Source organism: Amblyomma americanum, chromosome 3 (genome assembly GCF_052857255.1).
Source record: "Amblyomma americanum isolate KBUSLIRL-KWMA chromosome 3, ASM5285725v1, whole genome shotgun sequence".
In the NCBI taxonomy this organism is placed as follows: domain Eukaryota; kingdom Metazoa; phylum Arthropoda; class Arachnida; order Ixodida; family Ixodidae; genus Amblyomma; species Amblyomma americanum.
This window is the reverse complement of record NC_135499.1, coordinates 107308476-107335568: the sequence shown is the minus strand read 5'-3', so window position 1 is coordinate 107335568 and position 27093 is coordinate 107308476. Positions and strand designations below refer to the sequence as shown.

Sequence of the window (27093 nt, the reverse complement as noted above, 5' to 3'; positions counted from 1 at the left end):
CTTTAGTTCCCCACGCTACCGCTGTGAAGTGCAGGTGACTGACCTTCGACGCTGCCATTGGACCCCCTTCGGGCTATTGATCCCTGCAGCCTGGAGCGCGCGGACCATAACTTGCCAGAAGTGGCAAGAGTGTTGTTGGGGGCATCCTGGAAGGCGGACCACTAAAGACTAGGACACGTGATTACATCACAGTGATTCCCGACGCATTTTCTACACCCATCACATTAATTGGTTTTTTTGGGGGGAAAGGAAATGGCGCAGTATCTGTCTCGTATATCGTTGGACACCTGAACCGCGCCGTAAGGGAAGGGATAAAGGAGGGAGTGAAAGAAGAAAGGAAGACGAGGTGCCGTAGTGGAGGGCTCCGGAATAATTTCGACCACCTGGGGATCTGTAACGTGCACTGACATCGCACAGCACACGGGCGCCTTAGCGTTTTTCCTCCATAAAAACGCAGCCGCCGCGGTCGGGTTCGAACCCGGGAACAACGACGACAGGTTCACCAAAGCCGTTCTCAGGCAGCGGAGGGCCGTTTAACCCCGTAAACAGCAGAGGGGGGAAGGTCCCTTGTAGACGCCACCACCTGCACTCGTGGCGCTGCGACCACGTCGACGGCCCTTTGAAGCCTCTGTCGATTGATGCTTCTCAGTGGCTTGAATATTCTTGGCATGTTGGCGTCTCGAAATGTAACAAGCCCTACAGTCGATGGCGCCCCACACTATAGCTGCCAGTTGGCAGTCAAAAACCAGATTAGTTTTTGCTAAGTATTACTTGCAGCTGGGCTTGTCGGTGCGTATTCGTGAAAGACACGAGAGCGCGAAACTGGCAACACGGACGAGTAAGGGAACAGGACGAGCGCTGCTTGTTTTTGCTTCCGCGCTGAATGGAATTTTGAAAGCATCGTGCGCATCCATAGAAGAAAACCGCCTGCGAAAAAGAAAAGTACGCCTCTCACTCGGTATTCTGGCGCATGCAAATAGTGTTGATTTTTCCATATTCCTGCTGCCCGCTCGCGCCGCATTTCCCGCTCATGCGGTTATTCTCCCTCGCTTGCCGGCGCCCAGCCTTTGGCCCCGATCTATCTTTCCTCGTCGTCTTGGAGTGCGGCGGTGGCGCGTTTCTTTGCAGCCCCGCGCTTTCTCTCGCGCTATCGGCCTGTCGCCCCTTGGGCGGACTTTGCACCGCCGCCGTGTGGAGTGCTGTTCCAGGAGTCCGCTCCCTGCGTGCACGACGAGGCCGCGTGTCTCCTCCGCCGCGACACTCGACACGGCGGGGGCCCGCGTCTCCTGATGTGTGGGCAGTGCTGCACACTGCATCAGCTGCGGAGCTCCCGGAGCGTGCCGCCAGCTAATCTTATCTCCATCGTGCTACACCGCTTGCGCTTTAGCCTGGTGGTTACATGGCGCGCTGCAAGCGTTCGCCGTTATCTTTCTTGTTAGGGAGGGTTTCCTGTTGGGCCCAACAGTCGTGAAACGTGTCCGCCTGAGTAGCTTGGCGGTGTGCGGAGTGGCGGTATACTCGGCTGCGCAGCTTACAGGCACTGGGTGCATGAGAATCGCGAGACATGCAAGCACACACGACGCTTGTCTTCTCTTGTGTCGGTCTTCGGGCGCAGCTTGCGCGTGCTTGCGACGTGGCCGCCATTGTACTGCGGAGACACTTGTCGCACCATGCGCTGCGCCCTGCAGAACATTTTGGGAGCGCCTTCTTCAAGCTATCGCGGCTTTCAGCAGTGGATGCTTAAAGCAGCTCGACCGTCGTTTCGTCCGGTGATGACGCTGGGAGAAACGTCGCGACCTGGTGCTGACGTCAGCGTCGAAGACGTGCCTCGGCAGTGGACGGCCGAGCGCAGCACTCTGTCCAGGCAAAGCTGCAGCCGCGTCAGCATCAGTCCTGGCAGGGTCCCGCACGAGTTGAGACGCTGTCGCGGCTAATATTACCCCGCTGCTATACGCACCCACACTAGGACCCACAGCTTTGTGTGGTAGCTGGTGGTGACGCTTGGCGAGACCGCATGGTTCCGCTCCCTCGAAGGCACAGCACCACAGGCGTGGGGTTGTTGTTGCTGTTCTTTGCCTCACAAAATGGCGCATACCCACAAGGGGGATTGGCCATAGCCAGGCGGTGACTGCGCACCCGGGCGGGGGGTGCGCAGGCTGGGAAGAAAAAAAAGAGAAAGGAAGCAGTAGCTATGGCCACCGCCACCTCGCGGCGAATATGTTTTTATTGCAACGCGTTCGTGTTCCGGGCCGAGGAAGACGAAGCGCTGTCTGAGCCGCGCGCTGCCGACGGAACCCGACTGCGGCTCTGCCATGGCCCACCGACCGCCGGTGTCCTGTGGTGTTTCCCGTGGGTAGGAGGTGGAGGCGGCCGGTGGTCGCCGCCTGCACGACGACGACGCCCACTTCGTCCCCGGCCGGGACGCCGCCGGCGGGCCCCGTCCACTGGGCCAGCGCCATGACCAACCTCTTCGCCTGGTGCGTCCGGGCCATGCTCACATGCGTGGCGGCCGGATGCGTGGCCGCGGCCGCCCGACTCGCCAAACGGTACACATCCTCCTCCTGATGATGATGATCGCCACACCGTTTGTCTACAGGGGGGCGCCTCCTTGTTGCGCGCGAGTCGGCTGTATCCGTCGCCCTGCGATGCTTTGCGTGAGAATGGGGTGGAGCGCATAGGGCAGGTTCTCTCAGATCATGAATAAGTTTACCAATATCCCTCAAGAGAAAAGTGTACAACAGCTGTATCTTACCGGTACTCAGTTACGGGGCACAAACGTGGAGGTCAATGAAAAGGGTTCAGCTTAAGTTAAGGACAACGCAGCGAGCCATGGAAAGGAAAACGATAGGTGTAACGTTAAGAGACCGGAAGCGGGCAGAGTGGGTGAGGGAACAAACGCGGGTTAATGACATCCTAGTCGAAATCAAGAGGAAGAAATGGGCTTGGGCAAAGCATGTAATGCGAAGGCAAGACAACCGCTGGTCCTTAAGGGTAACAGATTGGACCATAAGAGCAAGCGTAGCAGGGGGAGGCAGAAGGTTAGCTGGGCGGATGAGATTACGAGGTTCGCGGGCATAGGGTGGATGCAGTTGGCAAAGGACAGTGTTAATTGGAGAGACATGCATGGGAGAGGCATTTGCCCTGCGGTGTATGCAGTCAGGCTGGTGATTACCTCTGCGCACTGACCAACGCGCGTTGGCAGTTCCGAAAGCCGGCGGGCCAAGCTGGCACATGACTGGCTCCGCGAGCGCTCGCCAAGTGTTCGCGTCACTCACACGCAGGATGCTGCGAGTGTGTTCGACGTCTGCACGTAACAGCCCTGCGCGCATCTATCCCGCCCAGGCTCGTGGCCCTCGGCCGTGTATTCCTTTCGCCGCTTTGAGCGTTGCTCTCTGCGGCAGAAACCCTCGGGGCTCCCTGTTCTCTACGCTTCGGCCGCTTTCTGCAGCTCCTCATTGGTACACAGCACTGTACAGTATAAACACAAAGGAGTAAAAGGGAGTAAACCGTCCTCTTTTTACTCCCATATGGGCGTATTCGTGTTCAGAGCGCAGCAGCGTCTCTTCTCAGGGACGCCACCTGCCCACCGATTGCGCCACCCGTCGCAGCTGATGTGGATGCATTCGAAACGTATATACCGGGTGTCCCAGCTAACTTGAGCGAAGTGTTAAAAAATAAATTATTGGAGACAGGCGAGTGAAACCAGTTGCATATTGGTAACAGCCACCTTGCACACCACAGGCATTTTTTTTGTTTCGCAAATAATAGTTCAATTATTTAAATTAAGAAATATTGACTTTAGACAAGAAGTTGCATTTGAAGAGTTCTCGAGCACCTTCAGAAATCCCCATTCCGTCATTTACGATAAGGAAACCCGCACGCGTGTCTTTTTTTCCCAGGTCTAAAGAAAGCCCGCGAAATACAAAAATAAACCACGTGACAAGCGCATTCGCGCGCCACGATCGTGCTGCTCTCAAGCGTGGTTTGCGCAAACGAAATCACCTGCAGCCTTGACTCGACGGCCCCGCAGTGTGCGACGGTGCGAGTTGCCGCCGTCAACATATCGGCCTTGCCGCTACTGCGGGGCCGTCCAATCAAGGCTGCAGGTGATTTCGTTTGCTCAAGCCACGCTTGAGAGCAGCACGATCGCGGCGCGCGCATGCGCTTGTCACGTGGTTTATTTTTGTACTTCGCGGGCTTTCTTTGGAGCTGGGAAAGAAAGACACGCGTGCGGGTTTCCTTATCGTAAATGACGGAATGGGGATTTCTGAAGGTGCTCGAGAACTCTTCAAATACAACTTCTTGTCTAAAGTCAATATTTCTTAATTTAAATATTTGAACTATTAATTGCGAAACAAAAAATGCCTGTGGTGTGCAAGATGGTTTTTACCAATATGCAACTCGTTTCACTCGCCTATCTCTAATAATTTACTTTTTTAGCCCTTGGCTCAGGTTAGCTGGGACACCCGGTATATGCCCGACTGCGTGCAAACAGGACATTTTGCAAAGCGCGTCAGCTCGGCAGCATGTGTCGTTGCCCTCCTTTTTTTTGGCGACCTCTGTCGTGCCATGCAGTCACGCCCTCGGGACCTGACGGTGGCGTGATCTTGGACCGCGCTGAAAACGGGGAGAAACGTCAAAAAAAGAAAAACGCTTGGCGGAACGCGTAGCAGCCTCTTCGGTATACTCGGCGCTGCGCAGAGCCTTCATTTCCTGGACGCAGAAAACGTGTGACGGCGGCGATCCGTATGCATACTGTATACACTGTACACGGACACGCTAGAGGTATGCGGGTGTACTGCAGGTATACTCCTACGGGGTACTTCGGTGTGCGGGGTGCTACGTCATACTGGGGTGTACTGCGGTGTAATGTCCGGTATACCGACTCGGCGCATGCGCTGTGCGTCTTCAGCCCTGCGTTTTGCTGTTCGGCCCATGGGGAGTTTTTCGCGCTAGAAGCACTAGTCATAGCTGTCCTTTGCGGTTGGTGTTGTTGCTTCATAGCACTGTGAGCCCTTCCCTGCACATGTCGTGGTGGTAACGAAGGTCCCGGAAGAAACGGAAACGAGGCTCCGGGTCGAGTGGTAGACAGAAGACCATTTATTAGACGGTATTTATACACTTTAGTAACATGACACTTATAAGCAGTTACACATCTACAAAGTCAAGTCGGAAGACAATTCATTAAGACAAGAACAAAAGCCACACACAGCAGTCTCCCGAGTGCACAACGTCCGCGTTGTTTGATAGAATCGCGAGCTACCTCTGCTTTCTTATCCCCCCCTTAACTTTCTCGCAGTTAGTCGCGGCTTCGCTATACGTTGAGGGACCGCCATGGGTCTTGAAGGACGCGGACCGCTGCTGTTTCGCGCGGTTTTCCATTCGGGGCTGACTGAGACGTTAGAGGACGTCGATTGAAACTCTGGCAACCGGTATGTGACGCCTTGGGCCACTCCCGAGAGAGCGTGCGCGCGCTGTTTACTCCGCGAGCGGCACCAACAGGCGCGAGTGACCGTGGCGGCCACTGTGGACCTCATGTCCTTGACACGCGACGTCTACGGAGAAACAGGCCTGTGCGCAGGAAAGACCCGCTCTTCTTGGGGAAGGCCTAGCGAAAGGGAGCTACTAATCGCTTCGTCCTGTGCCAAACAGTGGGAATCTCGGTCCAATAATACTAAGTTTGGACGGGTTATGTCAGCAGGTTACAAAAAAGAAGGCACATATTTTAGTCGTGTGAACCGGCAAATTCGTTCATAGTTTAGTGCGCCATTCCTAGATACATTTTGCCCCCCCCCCCCCCCCCCCCCCCCCAGCGTTCCCGGCTGCCTGTCGGTCGCGTACGTATCGCTCGTGATTTCACTTTCCCAATTATTGTGCGCAGTTCTTTCATGCTGCCTTGACAAATGTGCTCGCGCTCGCTCAGTAAGCTCTCGCGCGCTCAGGAAGGTAATTCAAAGAAATGAATCGAACGCGAATATCTTCGACGGAATTCAGTCTGGTTGGGATTGTAACTCTCTCGCACTAACCAAGGGTTGAAAGAGAATCTCACCGTTTCGGGAACCACGGTCCCTTCTACAGGGGCCCGACTAAGGAAGCGAGGTCTGCTGCGAATTCATCACCTCTGCGTGCAAAATGACAGAGGTGGTCCTTCCTTTCAGCCCATAGTGGGTGCCACTCTCCAGTTCTAGATAAATGAATGGTTTCGATACACGCAGGACTCGGTGTCATCGATGATTCAAATGCAGGCAATGGTTTGTTGCACATTCAGCGGTAGTAGTAATAACATTGTGAAGATTATTGTACGGAATGGCGTAACTACGTGCGTTCTGAGGCATTAAGAAATGAATTCTCGGTTGCTTTCGATATGGTATATATGCGCCTCAACCGGCTACGACTGTGGCGCAACCATTCCCCCGCCCCACCCCATTCTTTTCTAGACCACGCGTGCGACATTCCGTCTGGAATGACCGCCATCGCAAGCCCCGGCGCAGCCTCTGGCGTAATCTATATTGCGCCGGGACTCACGTTAGTGGGCCCTGTTGTCTATACTGCCGCCGCAAGGTTGGTTGCTCGTGTTCCAGCCACGCCAGTGCCAACAAATGCTCGCGTACAACGCGCCATTAAACAGCCCCACGTGCTTCTCGGAAATCTCTTCGCGACCCGAAAGCGTGCGCGCGTGTTCAGAGCGCTTCCCGAGTGCGGTTAAGCAGCGCCGAGCTGTTTTCGCACAGTGTTGACTCCATTTTCTTTTTCCAACGCGGCAGCGACTGCTCAGCTCGTTTGAGACGATTAACAGTGAGTACAACTCTTTTCGGTATTGTTGGCAGGCCATTTCACGCGCGACCATAGTCGCAGTGTGTGCGAGTCACGGTGTGATGCGCCCGATGCTTTGCTGTTCGTCCCATTGTTCGGAAGCCTCCTGTGGAGCAGGAGATCGATCGCGCGCGAACGTTTCATAGCGTCCGTCCTCACTACGCGTAGCGATCGTCGTTTCCGATCGCCTCCGGCACTGACGCAGTCGTCATTGGCTCCCGCCGTGGGCGCAGTCGTAAAACCCGCCGCGAACTTCGATCTCCTCGCGGAAAATCCTTCCGTCCGCAGTCGTTCCTCTTTCCGGCGCTGCCCTTTCCCGAATGCCCGCGGGGTGCACTACGTGGATCGGATCGGACCACTATGCGGAAATGTGGGTCGAGACGCCCTTGACACCAGCCGTATTTATAATGAGCCGGCTTACGGGAGCACGGAGGCCTCTCGCGCCCTCCTCCTGCCGGGGGAGGGCAGCCCGGGAGGCTGCTACTATGAATAGACTCAAATCGGCGGGCGTAGATTTGGAGCCGTACTCGCGCTCGGCCCACTTTCAAAACGGCTTCGCCGAGCATGTGGTTGTGGACGTCGTCGGTGGCGGTTTCACTCCCCCCCCCCTCGCGCCACTGATGAACGAAGCGGCCGTGTCGAACGGTGGAACCCGCTCTCCGCTGTCTCTTGCCGAGGAGATGGCTCTGGCTGATTCGAAAATAGCGCCGTGCGCGAAATATGAACCGCTTGCCTCGCCGCACTGTGCCTTTTCGCAGTCGGATGACTTTTTTTTTTCTTTCTAGAATGGGGTGGGCGATGCTGCTCTTTGTGCGTCTGTCACTTCGTTTTCGTGATCGAGCACTCACTGTCATCGTCGTCACTCCAACTTTCGCGCGGTGCGTCCGCTGCTACGGTTTTGTTGGTAGAAGCTCTCGGTCGCCCAGGAGCGATGTGCTGCTCGACTCGTCCGACTGTTTGCCCCCTCGCGATTTGAAAGGCATTGGTCGGCAGCCGTCCGACTGCTCGCGAGACGAGTCGCGCGTCGGCGACCCATTGAACTGCGACCCGTATGCCGCGCGCGCTCTCCTTCCGACAACAGGCGACGTGGCGCTCGCCAGGCATGGCGGAGAATGTGTCGCTGCTCCGTTGGAGCGTGCTCTGCGCGCGGTACGCGCTCTTTCGCGTCAGTGCCGGCTGCTGTTATTCGGCTAATGGTAGGCGCGTGTGTCTGCAGCGCACGTGACTACAGCGCCAGGCGCAGCCTCGGAATTCGCGGAAGCCACCTCGACCTCGGTTTGTTATGTAGCGTGGCAAAGCTGGTGCGATGGGTTTAACGTAACGCTCGTCGGGCTGCAATCTGTTCTTCGGGCACTATTGTGAAGCTCTGGCACGACCCGAGGAGAGCGATTTTTTTTTTAATATACGCTGCCATTTTCGCCTTATTTCACTTCGTACACGTCATGCTGTGTCCAAACAGATAGTAGGCGGCACGGCGCCGCCGGACTAGTTGGCTTTTCGCGACTGTCACTTGGCCGATAGAAACGCTGTGAACGGAGGGTACAGTCTTTGTCGGAAGTTTAAATCCCGCTTCTAAGACGAGTAGTTATCCATTAGAATTCGTGGACGTCCTACACATTGGCGGGGGGACAGCGGCAGAAATCTTCCTTCCGTCAGGAGATTTTGATCACTAAGGATGCACTACAAGCCACGCGGTGTGTCTAGCAAGCCCTCTGGGTTGTAAACTTTTGACAAAGGGTGCACATGCAGGCTGTGTTGAGGCGATCGGCCCCGCCTCTTGAACAAATGCAGCCCAAACACAGCGCGCATATCAATCGCCCGGGTGTCCCGTTGGAACGCGGAATGCCACCGAGTCGTTCCCCAGCCTCCCCTGCCCGTGATTGTTGGCCGAGCCAGTGCTTTCAAGATGTGGCCTTGAACGGTCTTCAGCCGGCAGTGAATGCTTTGACCCGTTCCTATTCTCGATACGCGTAGCTGGCGGGGTTGTAGTATTAGCGGCGGCAGCTGCAGACTCTCTTCTTCCACGTGTGCCGGCGGAACGGGCGTGTTGCGCGCATTTCAAAATAAAGCCCCGACTAAGCGCATTGTTCCTATCCCTTTCGCCGTGCAGACGGCGCGCATCTGGTGTCCGGAGACAATGGGCCTTCGTGCACCTGTGAGTGTGCAAGATGAAATCGCGACGGGGGCGAAGACGGCAGTGACACGTCGTAGGTTTCTCTCCCCAGAGTATGCAGACCGATCTTTGGCCATTTGTATGAATAGGGGAAAGGGCCGTGTCTGGCCACCTGTTCCTGCGAAAATGCTATCCGTCTTCCTTCAGAGCCTGGCGGCGTGGACGCGGAAATGGGGTGCAAGAAAAGTGTAGTGATTCATCGTGACGTTTTGGACGCGTTTCACTTTTCCCCTGTCGAGAACTTTAACTCGTGTACAAACGGTGGCATAATATACGGTACGAGACCGACGTCATCTCGCATTAGTTGGCAGCTCGTTTTGCGTCAAACTGATTTTGTCCCGTTAGGATGTCGTTCAGGCATCGCATCCGTGGGTATTTCTACTGGATGAGGGCTTTTCTGCGCCAAAGCGCTCGGGTTAATTGAGACCCAGGCGCGTTATTCCGCCGTTAAACCCGCGGCCGTCTGATCGTCAGCATCACTGGGCAGTTTCGTCACAAAGTGCGTCCTTCGTGGTATACGGTTCAGGTGTCCCTTCGGTGCGTGTGTGTGTGGGCTTCGGAAACCGGTTACTTTCTGTGATCCTTCGCCTGTCCTGTCCAGTGTCCGCCTCCTCTGCGCTCCTGAGTCTTGTTCTTCTCCACTTGTATTACTGTTCAGCTCCCTTCATCATCCGCTACAGTGCGTGCCGTGGACACGGCGGTGCTATTCTTAGCAGCGGTGATGTGCGGCTGCGGGCCGCGCGGCTTAGGCACGTCGCGGTAGTAATCTGTCCTGTGTCGGAACGGAACAACGCTCGGCTCGGTGCGGCGATTGCTTAATGCGGTTCAGGGTTTTATCTCTCTCTCCACTCCCCACCATCGCTTTGTCTCGCCGCTTGTCTTTCATGAAAAGATGCTTCTCTTGGCGCCGGTCATCGCGTGACGGGCAGTTTGGCTTGGAGTACTGTTGACAGAACTTTTTTCTATTTCGATGCCTACTCAGTGTCGTCTTGGTCGTGATCCGTCGTCTGCTTGATTACGCTTAGCTGGTAGCGTCACCGCCTTTCCCCACCTACTCATCAGGTCCGCCGTGCGAGGAACTTTGTGATGTGCTTGTGGAAAGGTTCTCGTGCACTTGGCTCTCGCCCGAGTCCACGCAGGAGATTCTCGTCTCCTTGCTCGGGCCGCTCTGCAACCTGTTGCCCGCGGCGGTGGCGGTCGCGTGGCTGTTTACCCAGCCAGCGCACGTATCCGCGTTGCGCCGTCGTCCCGTCGCGCGGCCGCAATTATTCCGCTGTCGTCACGCCTACTCTCGTTTGACGTCATCGACATCGCGCGTTTCCTCCTCGCACTTTTCACTCCCCCACCAAGCTTGTCGTCTGCTCCACGCGCCGCCGCGAACTTGGCGCGCGCACGCACTGTTTCTGCCACGCTATCTATCCTGTGCCAATGCTTGCGCACGTTACAAAGCGCGCCGCACACGAGCGCAGGTTGTGAAATCGCGCATCTGACGCTCGGCGCGGTGGTTTTTCTGATCGGTGGCGCGTCCACTGGAACTACTAGGGGAGGAGATTTATTATACACGCGTCACATCAAATTCGCTCTCACCGTCGCCCCCCTTTCTCCGATTCAAGTTCGCGCACCCGCTCCCTCTCCCGGTGCCAGCAGATGGGGGTGCTTGGCGCACGGGCTTTCCCTGCGTGAATCTTTGGCCAGGGCGGCTATTTTTACGCCGGTTCCCACCGCGGCGCGTGCATTTTTTCTCCCGGCTCGTTCTTCAGCTCGCGGGGCATAGTGGAACCGTTGTTTGCGCACCCATTTCGTAGCATTGACGGACGCAGTGTGTGCAGGTCAGTGGTTTGCGTTCGTCGCCCTTGGCGTGGCTTATTTTTGTTTGCGCTTGCCTACCAAGCTGTGCCGAGACGCTTCAAGGACCGGCGAAGCCTGTACGGCGGCGTTTCTCTCTGCCGTCGTTCTGATTGTTCGTTTTGATCTTGAGCGCGGTGTCGAAGAGGCGCCTTTCGCCGGGTCTGTTCGAGATGCGATGACCACGATTGGGCGCCTTGAACTCCCGTCTTCGGGGCCGCGTGGACTGACGACGCTGCGGACGTGTGTGAGGTGCAGGTTACCTAGCGCTGGTCGTATTGTCCGCCAGGTTACGATGATTAAAATTGAAAGAAAGCGCCGGTCTTGTTTGTGCTTCGTTCTCGACAACCAGAGGAAATGCGGTGGTAGCTCCCGAAGTCATTCCCGCGCTGTCCGGTGACGAATTGCCGTGCCTGGAAGCTTTTTCGTTGTCTGTTTACAGAGACTCGTGCCGCGAGGCACTGTGCAAAGCCCACTCACCTTTTTCAGTGTCACAAGTACGGTTAACGCACGTGGTCGCTTTGCGGGCGGTTACAGTGCGCATGCGCGAGTCGAGCATGCGCATACGCATCGAGTTTGCCTTCGTTACTCTCCCCCCCCTTTTAATGACCGCTGCAAGCAGGTTCATGGTTAGTGAGCGAAGCGGTTTCACTTCTACTTAGTTTCGTTTCGCGAGATGCAATCTGTCCTGAACGGTGGGTAGAGTAGTAGTTTCGTTTTCTCCGTTTCTTTTCCCCCCCGGCGCTCATTCAGCGTTGCTCCCGTTGGTGTTGACGGCTCCCGAGATTCGATACCGCTAGGATTTTCCAAGGATTCCTGCGAGGCCCTTCTCACGCCTGGCGCTGTGGGTTTTTTTGTTCATTTATTATTTGGGGTTATCCCGGACGGCCTCCTCCGGCACTGATAACCATCGAGGCCAGTGGCGGTTCTAGTGCAGTGTGCGGCGTCGTCTGATCCGCTACATGTAAAGGTTATTTCGCTTGCGCTATTCTTAGCTGCCGGGCTGTGTAGTTTCGACTTTGCTTCTGACCTGTGCCGGTATGCGTGTAGTAGACCTTTTTCACTTGGCGAAATGAGTAATGATAGCTATTCACCGCCTCAGTGCATTACGTCTTGCCTACATGTATACCGGTCATCATCGGTAACGGATGCTTTGCAGGTCGCCGCGCCTACGTTTCTGGTGGGGTTCTAAACCTACATGAATGAAAGAGAATCGGTGTCCGCATGAGGCGGCCGATCATGTCACGCCGAACTATCGCAGTCTGAAGCGAATGTGGCGAGAGCACCTAGTTGAGGTTGCGGGCAGGTTATTTTCATCGAGATTGTGATCTCCTCCGTTTCCGCTTATGACAGATCAGATCTTCGATGGCTATCTGCACCGATGTTCGTCCTTTGTTTCAAGGAGACGAGTGTTTTTATTTACTTCTTTTCGTCGCTGTCGATGTTGCGGATTGTACGTGCGTGCGGGTGCACATGCCCGATGTCCTCACCGATTCTTCGGTGTTTTGCCCCGGGACTTGCCAAATCTGAACCGTGTGCCGCGAGGGAGTCTCGATTATCGTATTTCGATTAAGCGGAAAGGTAGTGGTCGTGCTGTTACGGCGTAAATTCGGAGGCCACGAACTTGGGATGCGGTGCAAGGCGGTAATTTTTTTCTTCCAATATCTGCCGTAATTTTGTGCCCTAACTTGGCCCCATGTGTGCGTGACTGAGATAGAAGCAGCGTCTCGTCTTCATTCTTGGCATTAGTCCCGGAGGAGCGCCGATTACGGCCACTGAGCCTTGGACGCGAGCGGTCGCTGCTAAGTGATGTAATCGAAGCGCAGATTTCACTCATGCGAAGCTGCCCTTGGTGATGTTTGTCTCTGGACCGTTATCTTTATGCCTCAAGTAGAGACCCTCTTCAGCCGCAGCACTAGTTCGAGATGTGTTGCGTAATGATAGCGTGTTTCAGTGCTTGAAGGGTATTATGTGTCAGGCAGCATAGGCCAATCATGCTTGCCTTGAAGTATGTTTACTTGCTAAATGCACTACTAAATTCCACCCCCTCCTTTACTGAGCATGTATGCCAGTTTGTTCTCTGCAGTGCATCTTTGCATCTACCAATTGGTTGATATGCTCCATTTGTGCTTCAAGTTTGTAAATCTCTGCATGTTGAGTAAGGCTCTCCTGCTCTCCTCCTGAAATGCTGCATTGCTATGTGCATGTATGTTTTAAATGGATGGCATTTCCTGTGACCTTGTTATGCAGCACCACGTACACTGCGTTGAATTTTGTCTTCAGCATTGACCTAATATGGACTAATGTAATAAGCGCTCTGATATGCATGTTTGAGGTAGAAGTGCAAACCCTATCCTAAGTGCGATGCTGTTTTGCAACATTTTACAAAAACAACTGAGGCAGCTATGTTGTGAAGTGCAATGTTTGCCGCCAGCTGCTGCACATTGTTCGGACAGCCACTTAATAATCGCTCTCATCCAGAGTAAAATTCAGCTAATAACCATAAGCATCAGTGCTGCTGCAAAGGCTTTTGTACATTTGTACATAGCAGCAAATAGGACGTACAGGCCTTCACTGCACAGCTGTGGTGTGCCTTCCTTGAGCCTGTTGCTGTAATGCAACATAAGATGCATCCTGTCAGTTGCCATCAGTCACACACTGACTGGCCGTCAAGTTGCTTGTCTTGTGCTAGACCACTTGTCCGTGTGTTGTGCAAAACAACCTCTCATCGTTCACCCTCCAGAACATCTCTCCTGTGCTAGTTCTACCCACTGCCTTCTTTCGAATCTACCCAAGTCTAATCTTAGCCGTATACTTTGCCTGCCATATGAGCTTCACTCACTGATAAACAGGATCCTGTGTTCGCTGTTTCCATTTGTGGAACAGTCTGTCTGCTAGAAGGGACTGCAGCAATCTTATCTTGCTCCTCTGTGGTATTATGTTCTTTCTTCAGCATGTGCCCTCCTTTTAGGTTCCACAGTGCCTCCAAGTCCCTAATCTCCCTCCTTAGACTCTTGGGTCTTGAGTGCTGCTCCATTCCAAGCATGTCGCCATATTTTAGCAGGACCCGATAGAGGGCACAACTTGAGCCCAGTGGTGCGACACTGCCTCGTTATGTGTGTGTGCATATGGTGTTTTTTGGGCTTATCTTCCAAGTGATAAAAAGTGGCGCGGCTCTTCTTAACCCCCGAATCCGATCCGCAAATGCTGCACTGGCTTTTGTGATAGGGCGCTCCTTGGTGGGCAGTCTGACTGAGCGTGCACATCGTTTCTGCCTCTTGCAGCTTCAACATGTCTAACCTGGGACTGGATTTGGCCCTGGGCCTTATAAAGGTCCTGGTGTCTGCGTACGACGTTGTCACACTCCCAGTCTACTTCGTGTGCCAGAGGCCATGGGATTACTGGAGGAAAAAGAACCTGACCTTTGTAAGTGTGGAGCAAATGTATTGCATGCTTGTGGAAGTCTGTTGTGTGTCGGGTGCCAGCAACACCTTTCTGCCGGACGTTGCAGCGTATCGAGCTAGTGCCACTGATAATGGCAGTGTTGAAGAGAATCTCTCATTTTTCTGGTTATTTAACACAGTTGAATATATAGTTGAGGTAATTCGTGCAGAGTTCATGTGGGAATTTGAGCAAGAAATGTGAACAGGATAGAGGGGCCGGTCTTCTGTACCCTACATATTTAAAATGTCTGCTGTAATTTTGTGTCAGCATAAAATTCACTGTTCCAAATGAGTAGGCTGCTGCCAGAAGTTTCATCTGCAAGAGGAATGCTGTAGCGATTGCCTTGGCAGGTAAAACTTCCAAGAAAAAAACAAAACAATTTTTTAAAAAGCAGCTGGCTGATTTCACTTTGATCTTGGCACATGAATTGTGCATGGTCCAGATGCACCACTGCTGCTAGAATTATTACAATTTATGGTCATATCTATTTTGTAAGTATATCTTTCTTTGTAGCCACCTAGTGACACAAGTTTTTTTTTTTTTTTAGATGCTGTTAGCCGCAATAGTCCTATTGATTGAACTACAGGAATCGCCCCGCCATCTCCAAAGCTTTCTTCTTCCCCAAAGCTAATTTTCATCACGCAAAGCCCTAATAGCACTTCCTGTTAGCTTTTTGCCTCAGTTGTCTCTAGCTGACATGAGATCTTAGAAGCACATTGTGGTTTCCAGAAAAGAAGCAGAAAAGATGTGGACAAAGCCGAGACGACAAGGACGGGCGCTGAAGTCTCGTTCCTTTTCTTTGTCCACATCCTTTTAGCGCTGCTTTTCTGGAAAGTAGGTATGTACCAACACGCCCAACTCGCCGCATTAACCACATCGTGGTGTTGCACGACTTTTATGATCGGTCTATGATGCTGGTATATGTAGCAGGGAACATCTAAAAGTATTCAGCAGTGGCTTCCCAAGTTTGTGTGGTTGTTTCTCGGTGTCTGCCGCTTATTTGTCTCGGTGAAGCATGAGTATCCTGGCAAGCTTGGCCCATAGGCGAGGAACTTTGTTTTGCCTATGTGTGTCTTCAGTTATCATACTACTCTGAGCATTTCTCTGGCTGGGTGTGCTCAAGCTGCTGCCTGAACCTTACCTCGACCTTCTCTGTGTGCAGGCCAAGTGTGCGATTGAGGGAGACCCCAGTGCGCCCTATGTGCGCACCTACAGCAATGGGCTGGACAGCCTCAACGGAGTGCGTACCATGGACGAGCTTGCTCGCAAGGCCATCCACATGTTTGGCGACCGACCCTGCTTTGGCACCCGAGAGGTGCTGGGCGAGAGTGAAGAGAAGCAGGCTGACGGGAAGGTCTTCAAGAAGGTATGGGCTCTCGCACCCCTGTGACCACATGCCTTTTCTTTAGTGTATCCTTGCTGCTCAAAACAGTCTTCCAGCCCTTGCAAACGGATTGCAGAGCTTGCACTTCTTGTCCAGCATTGAGCTGCCTGCATGGCATGCATAATTTCAGTTGTGCTTAATGCAGTGTTTGTGCCCTTGCTAAGATAGCAATGCCATTGGTGACCGACAAAACTTGGAAGAGGATTACCCTGAGCACAAAAACCATAAGAGTCCTGCCAAGGGCAGATTTCGGGAGGCATGACCCTCCTGTCTTCAAACGCAAAATTTGTGCATGGGAAAGCCACATTGGCCTCCATTCTTTTTTTTTTTTAATAAGGAAATTTCAAGTGCAAGTAGGAGGATCCCCCCCCCTCACCTTCCTACCCCTGGGTTTTGGCAAATAGAGGTTAAAATGTAATGTTGGCTTCCACTTGCAAACAGGAGTCATTGGGCTCTTGTGTTGCTTTCCTGCTAATATCATTAGCCTACTATAGCGCACCCTGTAACCAGGTTATATTTTGTTATTGCTAATGATCGTTGAAGGGCCAGGTACTTATACAGAGGCTGGGAAAATTAAAAGTGGGCATCTCCGGAGCTGTTTTGACGCAAAACTCTTGAGGGTGCTCTTAGATGGCAGTTCCTGCTTGTGCAGCTTCATTTCTCTGGTTGTGCTAGGCGTAATTTTGGCCACCTCTTGTTACTCTGCCTGCAGCTTGTGTTGGGTGACTACAAGTGGCTGACCTACAACGAGGCAGATGAGAAGATTGACCTGATTGGACGTGGTCTGATGGCGCTTGGTGTACGCCCCCGCCAGAATGTAGTCATCCTGGCCGAGACGCGCATCGAGTGGATGCTGGCTGCCCAGGCCTGTCTGCGCATTAACATCCCAGGTTGGTCCCCCACTTTGCCTGTGTCTCGCCATTGTTGCAGCTGTAAACATAATGTTCTTGCCATGGTGCCAGTAATGGATGATGTTGAGGTCGCTAGTGCGGTTGATGTAACAAGCCTTAGAGGCCTTTAACACTTGTTTTCTTTGGCAACTTCAGGAGTTGTATCCATCAGTATTGATAAATATTCATCATGGCTTCCTTTCTCCTGTACTTGTTCTCCAAATCCATGGAGATATAACTTCCAAGTGGGATGCCAATTCACCAAGTCTAGAGTTAGGGTAGGCATGTTGTTTTATCTTGCCCATCATATAGTCACGAGTCGGACTGTCCGGCTGCGGCAAGGTCGTATGTTATCAGTTTATCAAGCTTATGCTCGTTAACATGGCTACTCTCATTCCATTTTCTTTCGCTCCTTGAACAGAATTGTTAATATTCACTGTTCATAATGAATGCTTTTTTCCCCCCAGTTGTCACCCTTTATGCAACGCTTGGAGAAGATGGTATCATCCATGGCATCAATGAGACAGAGGCCACACATCTCATCACCTCCCATGATCTCATGCCAAGGATTGCAGTAAGTAGCCTTTCATCTTTCTTGCGTTAATTTACCAGTAGGCTTATCCTGAGGCATTGAAGTTGTAATGCAGTCCAAAGTATGCTGTTAAGAAGTAGTGCGCGTGCACTAATGGGACGTGCTGCTCTGTGTGTGGCTTCAAATGCATTTCTCCATCACACACAGTACTGTAAAAAAAAAAAAAATGCCTTCTTCACCTAGCATCAGAAGCTTACAGCTGGTATTGTATATGTAACAGGACAAAGTGGGGTCATACTTTATGTTGAGGCTAAACACGTTTTTTTTCTGGACGATCAGATTTTCACTAAACAGGGTTCAGTTTCATAGCCAAGCCGGTAGCTTGCAGAGTAAACTGTAATGCACCACATTAAAGCCTTGCAAGGGCTCCGGTGGTGTGTGGCACATGGGAACACATGTGTAGTTTCATAGTGCACTGACCACAGTTTTGCCGAGCTACCCTTTGCAAACCATCAATGCCTACCCCCCCCCCCCCCCCCCCCACACACACACACACACACACACACACATATTTTTGTGGGGAAGGGAGCAGTGGGGTTTTTGATTTCATAACTGATGGACTGATTTTTTGCTTACCCTTTGCTTCCGGAACTGCTGCATCATGATTGAGCTTCTGTGCCCTGCTTTTCCCGTCTTTGTTTCCAGAAAATTATCCACAAGATCCCATCGCTGACGCACGTAATTTACATGGAGAACCCGGTAGCCAAGGCTCCACCTGTGGCGCCCGAGGGCCTGCGCATGATCCCATTCTCCAAGCTGGAAGAGACTGGCCGCACGGCCGACACTGAACTGCGGGGAGAGACCCCCACCACAGACGACACTGCTATCATCATGTACACAAGTGGTTCAACAGGTGTCCCCAAGGGGGTCATGATCACCCACGGCAACATTGTCACCACCGCACGGGGCTTCAGCATCATCTGCAAGGACGTTGGGTAAGATTTCATCCATCTTAACTGGTGCATGTAATTCAGACTATAGTCATTATAGCAAAAAGGTTTGGTTTCTCACTACAGCATTGCTAGTAGCCCACTGTCCTTACTAGCTTTGGGCACCAGAATGAGTGTTGAGCCAGTAATTTAATCCCTCTAGCAATAGTGTCAGCACCAGCAGATTGTCTTTAGCCGTTGCCGTGAAGTGTGCAGCACTGCCCTGTGCTGTTTCACTCTCAAACTCAATTTTTTTCTCTGCGAAGTTAACAGATCTTGTGCTTGCAATTGTTTGACTGACCGTAACGTTCTGGTCTATACTGCTGCACCAAATAACTTGCCTTGCTCCACTGTGACAAAAAAATTGTAAAAGCTTATTATACTTGCCTCTGTGCCGACTCTGGGCTCTGATTGCACGCTGGTTTATTACACGTAAGACCCACCATAAGTATTTTGTGAGGTGTACAAGACTGGTTTTATGTCACATACAAAATGTAAGAGACAAGGAAGTGGCAGAATGTTGAAGTTAAACTGCTGTATCACATAAGCCATTTTTTTCTTTTTCCTTTGTGGCTTTCAAATGGACAGCACGGAAGCGATATCTAGGTATTGTTGTTTTGATTTTCCACCTGCACAGTGTGTGTGATCTCTTGCATAGAAAAAGCCTGTCGCTGTGCACAGTAACACGCTTGACTGCTGGTCATTTCGATTTAACGGCACTTCCAGACATTGCCCTTCTGAGTGTACTTTGATTTCTGTCCTGCCATCAAAACCCTTCAGTGAAAACTTGCTGTTTCACACCATGCTGCTTGCATCTGTTGGCTCGCACCTTGGCGAGCAACATGTGCTCCTTCTTGCCTTGATTGTCCTTTTTTCAACTGTGACACCAGTGGACAGCAGCCTGAAGCCATGCATTTTTAATGTCCGATTTTGCATTTTTTTTTCTTTACAGCATGGCTCTGTAAGCTTGTCCTTTCAGTGCTTATCCTATCCTTTTCTGCATGCATGGGCATGTCTTGTGTGACGATTGTGCATGTAACATTTTGCTGTTCAATATTCGCATTTTTTAATCTGTGTTGACGGGGTTAGTAAATCAAATTTAGAACTTTGTAGTGTAAAGAAGGCCCATAAGACATTACGGGAGCACTCAGCTATGCTTCAAAATTTTAATTCATTTATATAGAATGCAGCGATGCAGAAAATCTTACTAAATGCTCTTGGTAACTTACACGGGCTACTTTGATGGCGTAATAAATTGCAAGTTGTTTTCGTCATGTTGCCTGAACCTCTGTGTTTTGCTGTTACGTATGCCATCATGGCCAAATTGAGCCAAACAGATAAATTCTGTCGCCTAGAAACCACCCAAAACTTGCCCCTTCAAGGGTTTAATTTCACATATATAACAATGCCAGTTATGTTGCAGTGTCTGGAAGCACCGGTTGCAATCTGTCTTTATCTTCATTGTCCCTTCAACATGCAGAGAGTATACATTGCATTGCCGTCACATAATGCCATTAGCTTATTTTGTGTTTTCACACCTGTGGTGGTGTCCCAGTCACCACAGCGAAGTGAGACACAGGCCTGTGACCTGAAGGTGCTGACATCTGGCCTGCTTGGACATCAGGACCGTAGCAGACCTGTATGCAAATGTAGCATTTAAATGTTTTGCACAGGAACGCAGTGTGACTTTGCCAAGGTTACTTGCGGGTGCACCCTCATTTCAGAACTGTCAGACTTGCTTTTGAGGCCACTTGTAGCAAGTTGGGGTGCAAGCACTTGGGAGGGCAGTTGCGTGCACCATGTGGTGCAGTTTTCTTGATTGCCGCAGCTCTCTCCTCTGTGCTTTCTAGCCTAACGTTTGCCCCCCTTTCCTTTCCTCCACAGTGAGGCTGATTCATACATTGCATATCTACCCCTTGCACACGTCCTGGAGTTGGCAGCTGGTGAGTCTCCAATTACATCTCTTGAAATAAGTCAAGTTTAGGAGCTCTCTGCTTGTCAAGCTGTGCTATTCTATTCTTTTGTTCAATGCAGTGCCTTCCTAGACAGCTTCAAGCAAAAAATTTCTTGCGCTAAAATACTAAACTCAATTCTTTCTGCAGAGTGCCTCTCATTTGCCTTGGGAGCAAGGATCGGCTATGCCTCACCACTGACACTGACGGACAAGGTGTGTAAACAACAGGCCTGAAAGTTTTGCTTGTTGCATGTGCCTGCATCAAGCCCCAGGTGTTGTCCGTGCTCTGTCAGCATACTCATTGTTTTTCTTCCCACCCCCTTTTTGCAGTCTACCGGTATTCAGAAGGGCTGCAAAGGAGATGCTGCTCTGCTCAAGCCTACCATCATGGTATCTGTGCCAGTGAGTTCCTGCTTTTTTCTTTTTCGTTTTTGCAAAACGAGGGACTCATTACTGGGCTCCTTACTAGCTCTGTCGCTGTTACCCTGGCAATCTACAGTTCACAAAGCTTCAGTGTTTTTTAATAATGCACATATTACAACTTTTCAGTGCTGGTGATATGATGGGGGCACTAATTTGTGCCAAAGTAATGTGACAAATGTGTCATTGTTGCACAAAAGTTCGCCTTGTGTGGAAATTTGTTCACGACACCCTGAGCATGGCTGCAAATCTAAAAGCTTTCCTTAAGAGAGCTCTCCCTATGAATACACAGGAAGCAAATGATTGATGCGACTTTCCTTTGTTAGACAAGAGTGCAGTCGTGAAGTTTTCATGCCATGGGATGCGACGCATCCTGTGCCTGCAACGCCGTACTGGTTCAGATTTTATTAATAAAGCCCATTCCTTAGGCTTGCAGAGGGTCAAATTTCAAGCAGAGGCTTGTGCTGTGTGTAGAGGGCATGTATTAGAAAGAAGTGCATATGTCGTTGCTCTTCATGCTTTGATGGAACTTTTCTGAAGGCTGTGCTCGTCTCTCTTTCTCCACGTGCAGCTCATCCTGGATCGGATTCGCAAGAGCATCACAGAAGTGGCTGGTGCAAGGGGGCCCTTCTTCAAGCGTTTCTTTGAATATCTCATTTCATACAAGTCCTTCTGGCTTCGCCTTGGCTTCAACACGCCACTGCTCAACAGGTGAGGCAATACTCCTGCTTAGTCATGGCATTGTGGTCTTCACTGATGTTTGGTGCACATTCAGCACTGCTAAGAAGTGACGTACTGTGTACAAGTAGACACATTGTGAGTGCCATTTTTTATAAGAAATTCCTATGGCTGTTTTGTAGTCGAGGTTTCTTGAATCACTGGAAGTAGCTAAGCTCCAATTAAGACTTGAGTTACCACAAGCTGCAAGCTGGAAAATCTTATCTGCATGCTGCTTCTTGGCTTTTCTTTTTGGTTAGCTCTCCAGTAGAGTGCAGGTCATTGGCATTCACTTGGCAGTTTTGATAAACTGGTAGTAGAAGCATATTGACATCCTGGGTAGCAATTTTGAAATGGTAAACTGCAAGTTTCTTGTTCAGTTTGTTTTTAATTTGAAACTCCTTAAAGATTGCCTTGTTGCTATATTCTTCTGGGTTGGGCATGTGATAACAAGTAATGAAGGAGTATTTTAATTTGCCAAGGTCCTCAACAGGAATGCACTGCAGGCTCTCACTTTGCGCAAGCACAAGGCTGGAGCATGGTGAAATGCCCAGCCCAAATTGTGCTCTCACAATTTTCTGTATGTAGCCATCCCCAACTTGCTTTTAACCTTCTTCCTTGCGTGCCTGGCAGGCTGGTGTTCAACAAGATGCGGGCCCTGCTCGGCAGCCAGCTGAAGGTGATCGCCACCGGTTCAGCACCACTCTCAGCTGACACACACGAGTTCATCCAGGCCTGCCTTGACTGCTACGTGGTGCAGGGCTATGGGCTGACGGAGACAGCTGCTGGTGCCACCATTATGGACTGTGAGTGGCTGCCTCCCATGCATATGTGCATGTTGCATCTCGTGTCCGCTGGTAAACACCATATATACTCATGTAAGGGCCGCACCCCTGAACTTGGCAGCCGATAATTCGAAAAAAAGAAAGTAAGCCAAACGAACTTCTGTATGCATAACTTTGCCCGTGTGGTACATTCCACTGGGAGCTAATAGATGATAACTGCCTGTGACACTCTGTACACCGTCCCGCACGCCAGACCCCGGAATTTCCTGCAACCGCGAACCACGCTGCCTCAGTGCAGCTCTAACCTGCCTTTGTTATGCTGGGCGAAAGCCAATGGGATGCCACCACGCTAGGGGCGTATTTCCTTCTAGCGACATGAGCCCTCTAGGATTGGGCACTGCCGGAATATGGATTAAAAGAAGAGCGCCGTCCACTTTGTGTTGCTAGGTGCAACATTTTCACATCAGAACTGTAGCGAAAGTGCTTTGAATCTGATCACTCTCTATCATTAAAAGGCTAACGTTGTTACTGGTTTACCATCACACAATGACCTTACATTAAAATGAATGCATAATTGATTTCCGCAAGGCTTTCGACAGTGAAGCACTCAGAAAAGTGGGCGAGGCAAAGTGCACTTCATACTGACGGGTGCTCATCACGCACTCAAAGCTCAAGGCTCATTACTGCTAGTCTGTTGCAGTATCTTCGGAGGATCTCAATAACTAAGAATCTCGTGACATTTGCCAGTAAACTAGTTTAGCAGCCTGTTTTACTCCGGGCACTTCGCAGCAGTCCTCGGGCGCACATCCTATTATCTATGCTTTCATTGCCCTATGTACTTGGAGGGTTCATCAGGGCTGCGCTGATTTCATCATAAACATGTGTGTCGCAGTATAAAAGGGGGATGCGTAATAGGTGCGCCGCTGTAGTCTTAAACATTTAGCGGGAAATTCCAGTCCTGTGTAGGGGACACACCCATTCAAAGCACTGCTTTTCCCAAGTTGGTTCTTCCGCATTCCAAATGATGCAAGGGCAATGCAGGGCATTGGAGCACTGTTCTCAACTGTGAATTTTTTTCACTTTCAGTGGATGACATGAGCTTTGGCCGTGTGGGAGCACCCCTGGTGGGTTGCTACATCAAGCTGGTGGACTGGGACGAAGCTAACTACCACGTGACGGACAAACCATACCCCCGTGGCGAGATCCTGGTCGGGGGTCCCTGCATCACCAAGGGCTACTACAAGAACGAGGCACTCACAAATGAGTGCTACAGGGAAGAAGATGGCATCCGCTGGTTTTACACGGGTGACATTGGCGAGATGTACCCTGATGGCACGGTCAAAATTATCGGTGAGGATGCCCCTCTTCTTTGATGTAATAGTAATGTGTGTAGTTTCATTACAAAGCTACCAACTTCACTTTTTTTCTTTCAATTTTTGAACGAAAGAAACTAGAGCGATGCTGTGGTTGAAATGTAGTAGATAGGCCTCTTGCTGAGGCTGGATTATGATTTCACATGCTTCCATCTGTGGCCTTCTAGTGCCTAGCATCTTCCGTTTCAAGCTTTGTGTACTTAATGTTATCCAAAAAATCCCCACTTGTAGGCTCAGGTGGCAAGGTTGCGTTACAAGGATGTAGCATGTAAGATTAAAGCATCTTTAAGTGTTCCTAAAACCAAAAGTTTAGCTATTCCTGTTTGTCCTCAAGTACAGACTGGAATGTGGTATAAAGCGTAGAGACTTGTATCACATGGGTTTTGTTTTCTTGAAACACTAATGGCGAAACTTGTTCATTCCCTCCCTAACCCTGCCCTCTATTGTTTCCATTCAAAGATCGCAAGAAGGACCTGGTGAAACTCCAGTTCGGCGAGTACATCTCTTTGGGCAAGGTGGAGACTGAACTGAAGACATGCCCACTCATCGACAACCTGTGCGTGTACGGCAACTCATTCCACACGTACCTGGTGGCGCTGGTGGCGCCTAACCCCAAGCAGCTGCAGCTCCTTGCCGACAAGCTGGGAAGGGGTCACCTGACCTTCGACCAGCTCTGCAGCGACCCTGTTGTGGTGGAGGCGGCCGTAGAGGCCATCATTTCTCACGCCCGCAAAGGTAGGAATGCCGCGCCACTTCATTTGCACATATACTCGCCCCACATGTCAAGACGAGTGTTTCATAGTTTCTCAATATTGCCTAGAGGGCAGAGTGGTGCCACCATCTATGAAAGTTTCTTAAGGAGCACTTCATCCACCGTGGGAATGCCGGGAAGAGGTTTTGTATCTGGCTTGGCTGAAAACTTGGTTTCTTTCTCGGAACCAGTAGATACTCAATGCTCTCCTCTGTGGACGGATCAAATTATTTGAATAGTGTTTTTTCTTCTTTTTCAATCAATTTGACACAAGTGAAAGTTCGGGGTTAGGCCGTCATGGAAACTTTAGCACCATTTTTTTCAAGGTTTGCCTCGAGAAGAGTCCTATTGTTACGGCTGAATCCGTTTTATGCCCAACAATAGCCAAGCCAAATTCGAAGCCTAGTCTTCCCGACATTCCTGCCTCTCTCCATGGTGGATGAAGTACAGTGCCACCAACTTTCCCTCTAGGTAATATTTAGAAATTCTGACATTTGTAGAAACAGAAACATGCAATGCTGCAAGGTGCATTTTGAGTGACTTGGACAATGCCACAAAACAGGTTTCATGAGGCGCTGTTAGGTAGTTTGCTGACCGTGTGTTGACTACAGATCCTTAGCTCCAGTTGGATCCTGGTTGGGTGATAGTGCTCTCTGGAGAGGTAACAATTTTTTAGGGCATGAAAAGTCTGCTGAAGCATACTTTTGCAGTCAGTGGCTCTTGCATAATGTTTTAACATTGGCTGTAGATATGCCATAACGCATCTTGATATAGAACATCTTGGTATTGTTAAAATAGCTCTTTTAAAACCCGAAAGTCAGTGACTGTTCGACAGTATTCCTCGCGTAGTCTGTTGCATTCTGCGATTGTAGTGTCTACATGGCAGCAGCAGCTTCATTCTGTCTGCTTGTTCTTCCAACAGCCAACCTGCAAAAGATGGAGATTCCAACGAAAGTGAAGTTGTGCCGCGAGGATTGGCAACCAGACACTGGCCTAGTCACAGCTGCCTACAAGATCCGCAGGAAGAAGATCCAGCAGTTCTACCAAAATGACATCGACGAGCTTTACGACACCTCGCTGCGGGCGTCCAAGTCCTCGTGAAAAACAGGTGCACACTGCAATGCGGGCACCACCACCACTACCAGCAGCGACTGTGCATTGCCAAGCACAAGCAACCACCTCCAGCGACTGTTGTTTCCACTTGCATACGCACATGGGCTGCACGCACACACCACCCACGCGAGCGTTTCGGACTCTGTGAACACGCGTGTGTAAATAGGACAGTCTGTACAAAGAACGACGGGAAAGATGCTTCTCTCCCCTTTCCTCCTCCTCCCCTTGTGCCCATGCAAGTGCAGCAAGCAAAGGAACTGTGATAAAACCATTTGCATGGCGACATTGCAAACTGTGGGGGAGAGGAAAAAGAAACCAAGCGCACACAGGCTTTTTTTTTTTTTTCTGGTGCAATGGCCAGTGTGGCTCTTGGCTGTTGTGAGGGGAGGGGAGAAAACTGCTCGAACAGTGTTGCATGTACACTTCCCCCTCCTTTTTTTTTTTCTACCTCTGGTATGCACACTTTTCCTTTTTTTTTTAGTTTCGAGTCTTGTGTTCAGTTTTTGGAGGGGACTCTTGCATCCTTTGTTAATTTATTATACAGGTGTAATAAAAAAACAAGGATGGTTTTTGCATTTACTGCAGAAGCAGTGTTCCCTGGTGAATGATGAGATTGGGGAAGTTTTTACCTAGAGGCGCAGAGGCCAATTTTTGTTAGTTTTTTTTTCTGTTTATCGCAACTACTGTTCTCACATTGTTCCTTGTAAATAGTAAAAGCAGGTTTACTGCTCTATTTATGGCATTCTCTTATATAATACACTGTTGGCTAGTTCAGAGAACGGGGGACCATGTTGCGTGTTATTTGTGTGCTTATCCACTTTTATTCGTGGGGGCCTCTCTCTCTCTACTCTTAGTCTCTTAATTGTTCTTTCCTCTCTCAGAATGTTTGCTTGTCGTGACTTTTTAAAATTGCTCCGACTAATATAATTGTGCCTTTATTTCCAACACCCCCAGTGAAAACAATAAATCTACAAGTGTTGGACAGTACTCTCAATCCTCTTATTTTCTGTGTGCACTGTCGTGGTGCCTTAAGGTATGCGAGGTGTGCCAGTGACCTTCATGAAGCAAGGCATCGTTTTCTGTAATGCACGCAATCTCTCAGCTTATGTGCAGCAAAGCAGGACCTATAAGTGCAAGTTGACTTCTTCCTGCTATGTGTGGTTGACTTTAGAGTGCACAAAAAATTCTAAGGACTATTAAGATTCTCCCTAATGCAAAATCTGAGTGCAGCTCTCTTGGTGTTTTAGGCTCTGTAGGCTCATTGTTTTGCTTTGCTGGGTCGGCACTTCTGGTGACGATATTAGTTTGATAGTAGTATTAATTGATGTTCTATGCATAGCATCCAAGACTGTGCAATAGTTCGATAGTATTAGTAGAAGACACTGTGCAATGCACAGCGACAGTGCGTTGCACTTTAACACAAGGTGTGATCAGCTACAGAGATAGCCTAGTGCTCTTGTGCAGTAGCCAGTGAAGCTGACGTTTCGCGCTGCTGCGGGTTCGAATCCCAGTCACGGAAGTGTTTGTTTTATTTATGGGTTGGCTCTGTTACACGGACAGTGGCGATGTGGCTTGACCCACAAACTGGCTCTTAAGAGCTGCGCTAAGACGGCACATTTGTAGACAGACAGTGTCTACTTCACAACAGACAAGTTATAAGGTCAAAAGAAATCATTTGACAGAAGTCTGTCTGGTTGGGAAATTTAATTCGGGGAAAGATGACTGACGCCAACCAAGTTCATTTTTAGAAAAAACACGACTTTTCGGCACCGGCTCGGTCTCTTCTTAGGGGTGTGACTATGGGCAAGGAGCAGCTTGGCTTTTTAAGCCTTTGTGTGAAAGACTTCCGGGTTGGTGGCTGCAAACCATGGAAGCAAACCGCGGGTTAGCTTCAGTTTCCAGTACAAAAG

At 50.5% G+C, this 27093-nt stretch overlaps 1 protein-coding gene across 4 annotated transcripts in view; it reads left to right on the top strand.

Annotated features, from left to right (window-relative positions):
* Acsl (Acyl-CoA synthetase long-chain) overlaps positions 1 to 26170 on the top strand; it is a 47831-nt gene extending 21661 nt beyond the window's left edge. The window contains exons 1-14 of one of the 4 annotated variants that reach the window (XM_077657705.1): positions 2368 to 2546; positions 14116 to 14257; positions 15438 to 15641; positions 16372 to 16549; positions 17017 to 17123; positions 17787 to 18076; positions 19955 to 20013; positions 20173 to 20237; positions 20355 to 20426; positions 21016 to 21155; positions 21795 to 21967; positions 23033 to 23296; positions 23779 to 24054; positions 24993 to 26170. In XM_077657705.1, coding sequence (XP_077513831.1) covers positions 2458 to 2546; positions 14116 to 14257; positions 15438 to 15641; positions 16372 to 16549; positions 17017 to 17123; positions 17787 to 18076; positions 19955 to 20013; positions 20173 to 20237; positions 20355 to 20426; positions 21016 to 21155; positions 21795 to 21967; positions 23033 to 23296; positions 23779 to 24054; positions 24993 to 25171 — 2238 coding nt within the window. In that variant the 5' untranslated portion in view covers positions 2368 to 2457 and the 3' untranslated portion in view covers positions 25172 to 26170. Of the gene's footprint in view, positions 1 to 2367; positions 2547 to 6593; positions 6796 to 10489; positions 10816 to 14115; positions 14258 to 15437; positions 15642 to 16371; positions 16550 to 17016; positions 17124 to 17786; positions 18077 to 19954; positions 20014 to 20172; positions 20238 to 20354; positions 20427 to 21015; positions 21156 to 21794; positions 21968 to 23032; positions 23297 to 23778; positions 24055 to 24992 lie in introns of those variants that run through there. The other 3 variants (XM_077657704.1, XM_077657703.1, XM_077657702.1) reach the window with 3 other exon arrangements.
* Positions 26171 to 27093: the final 923 nt, after the last annotated feature.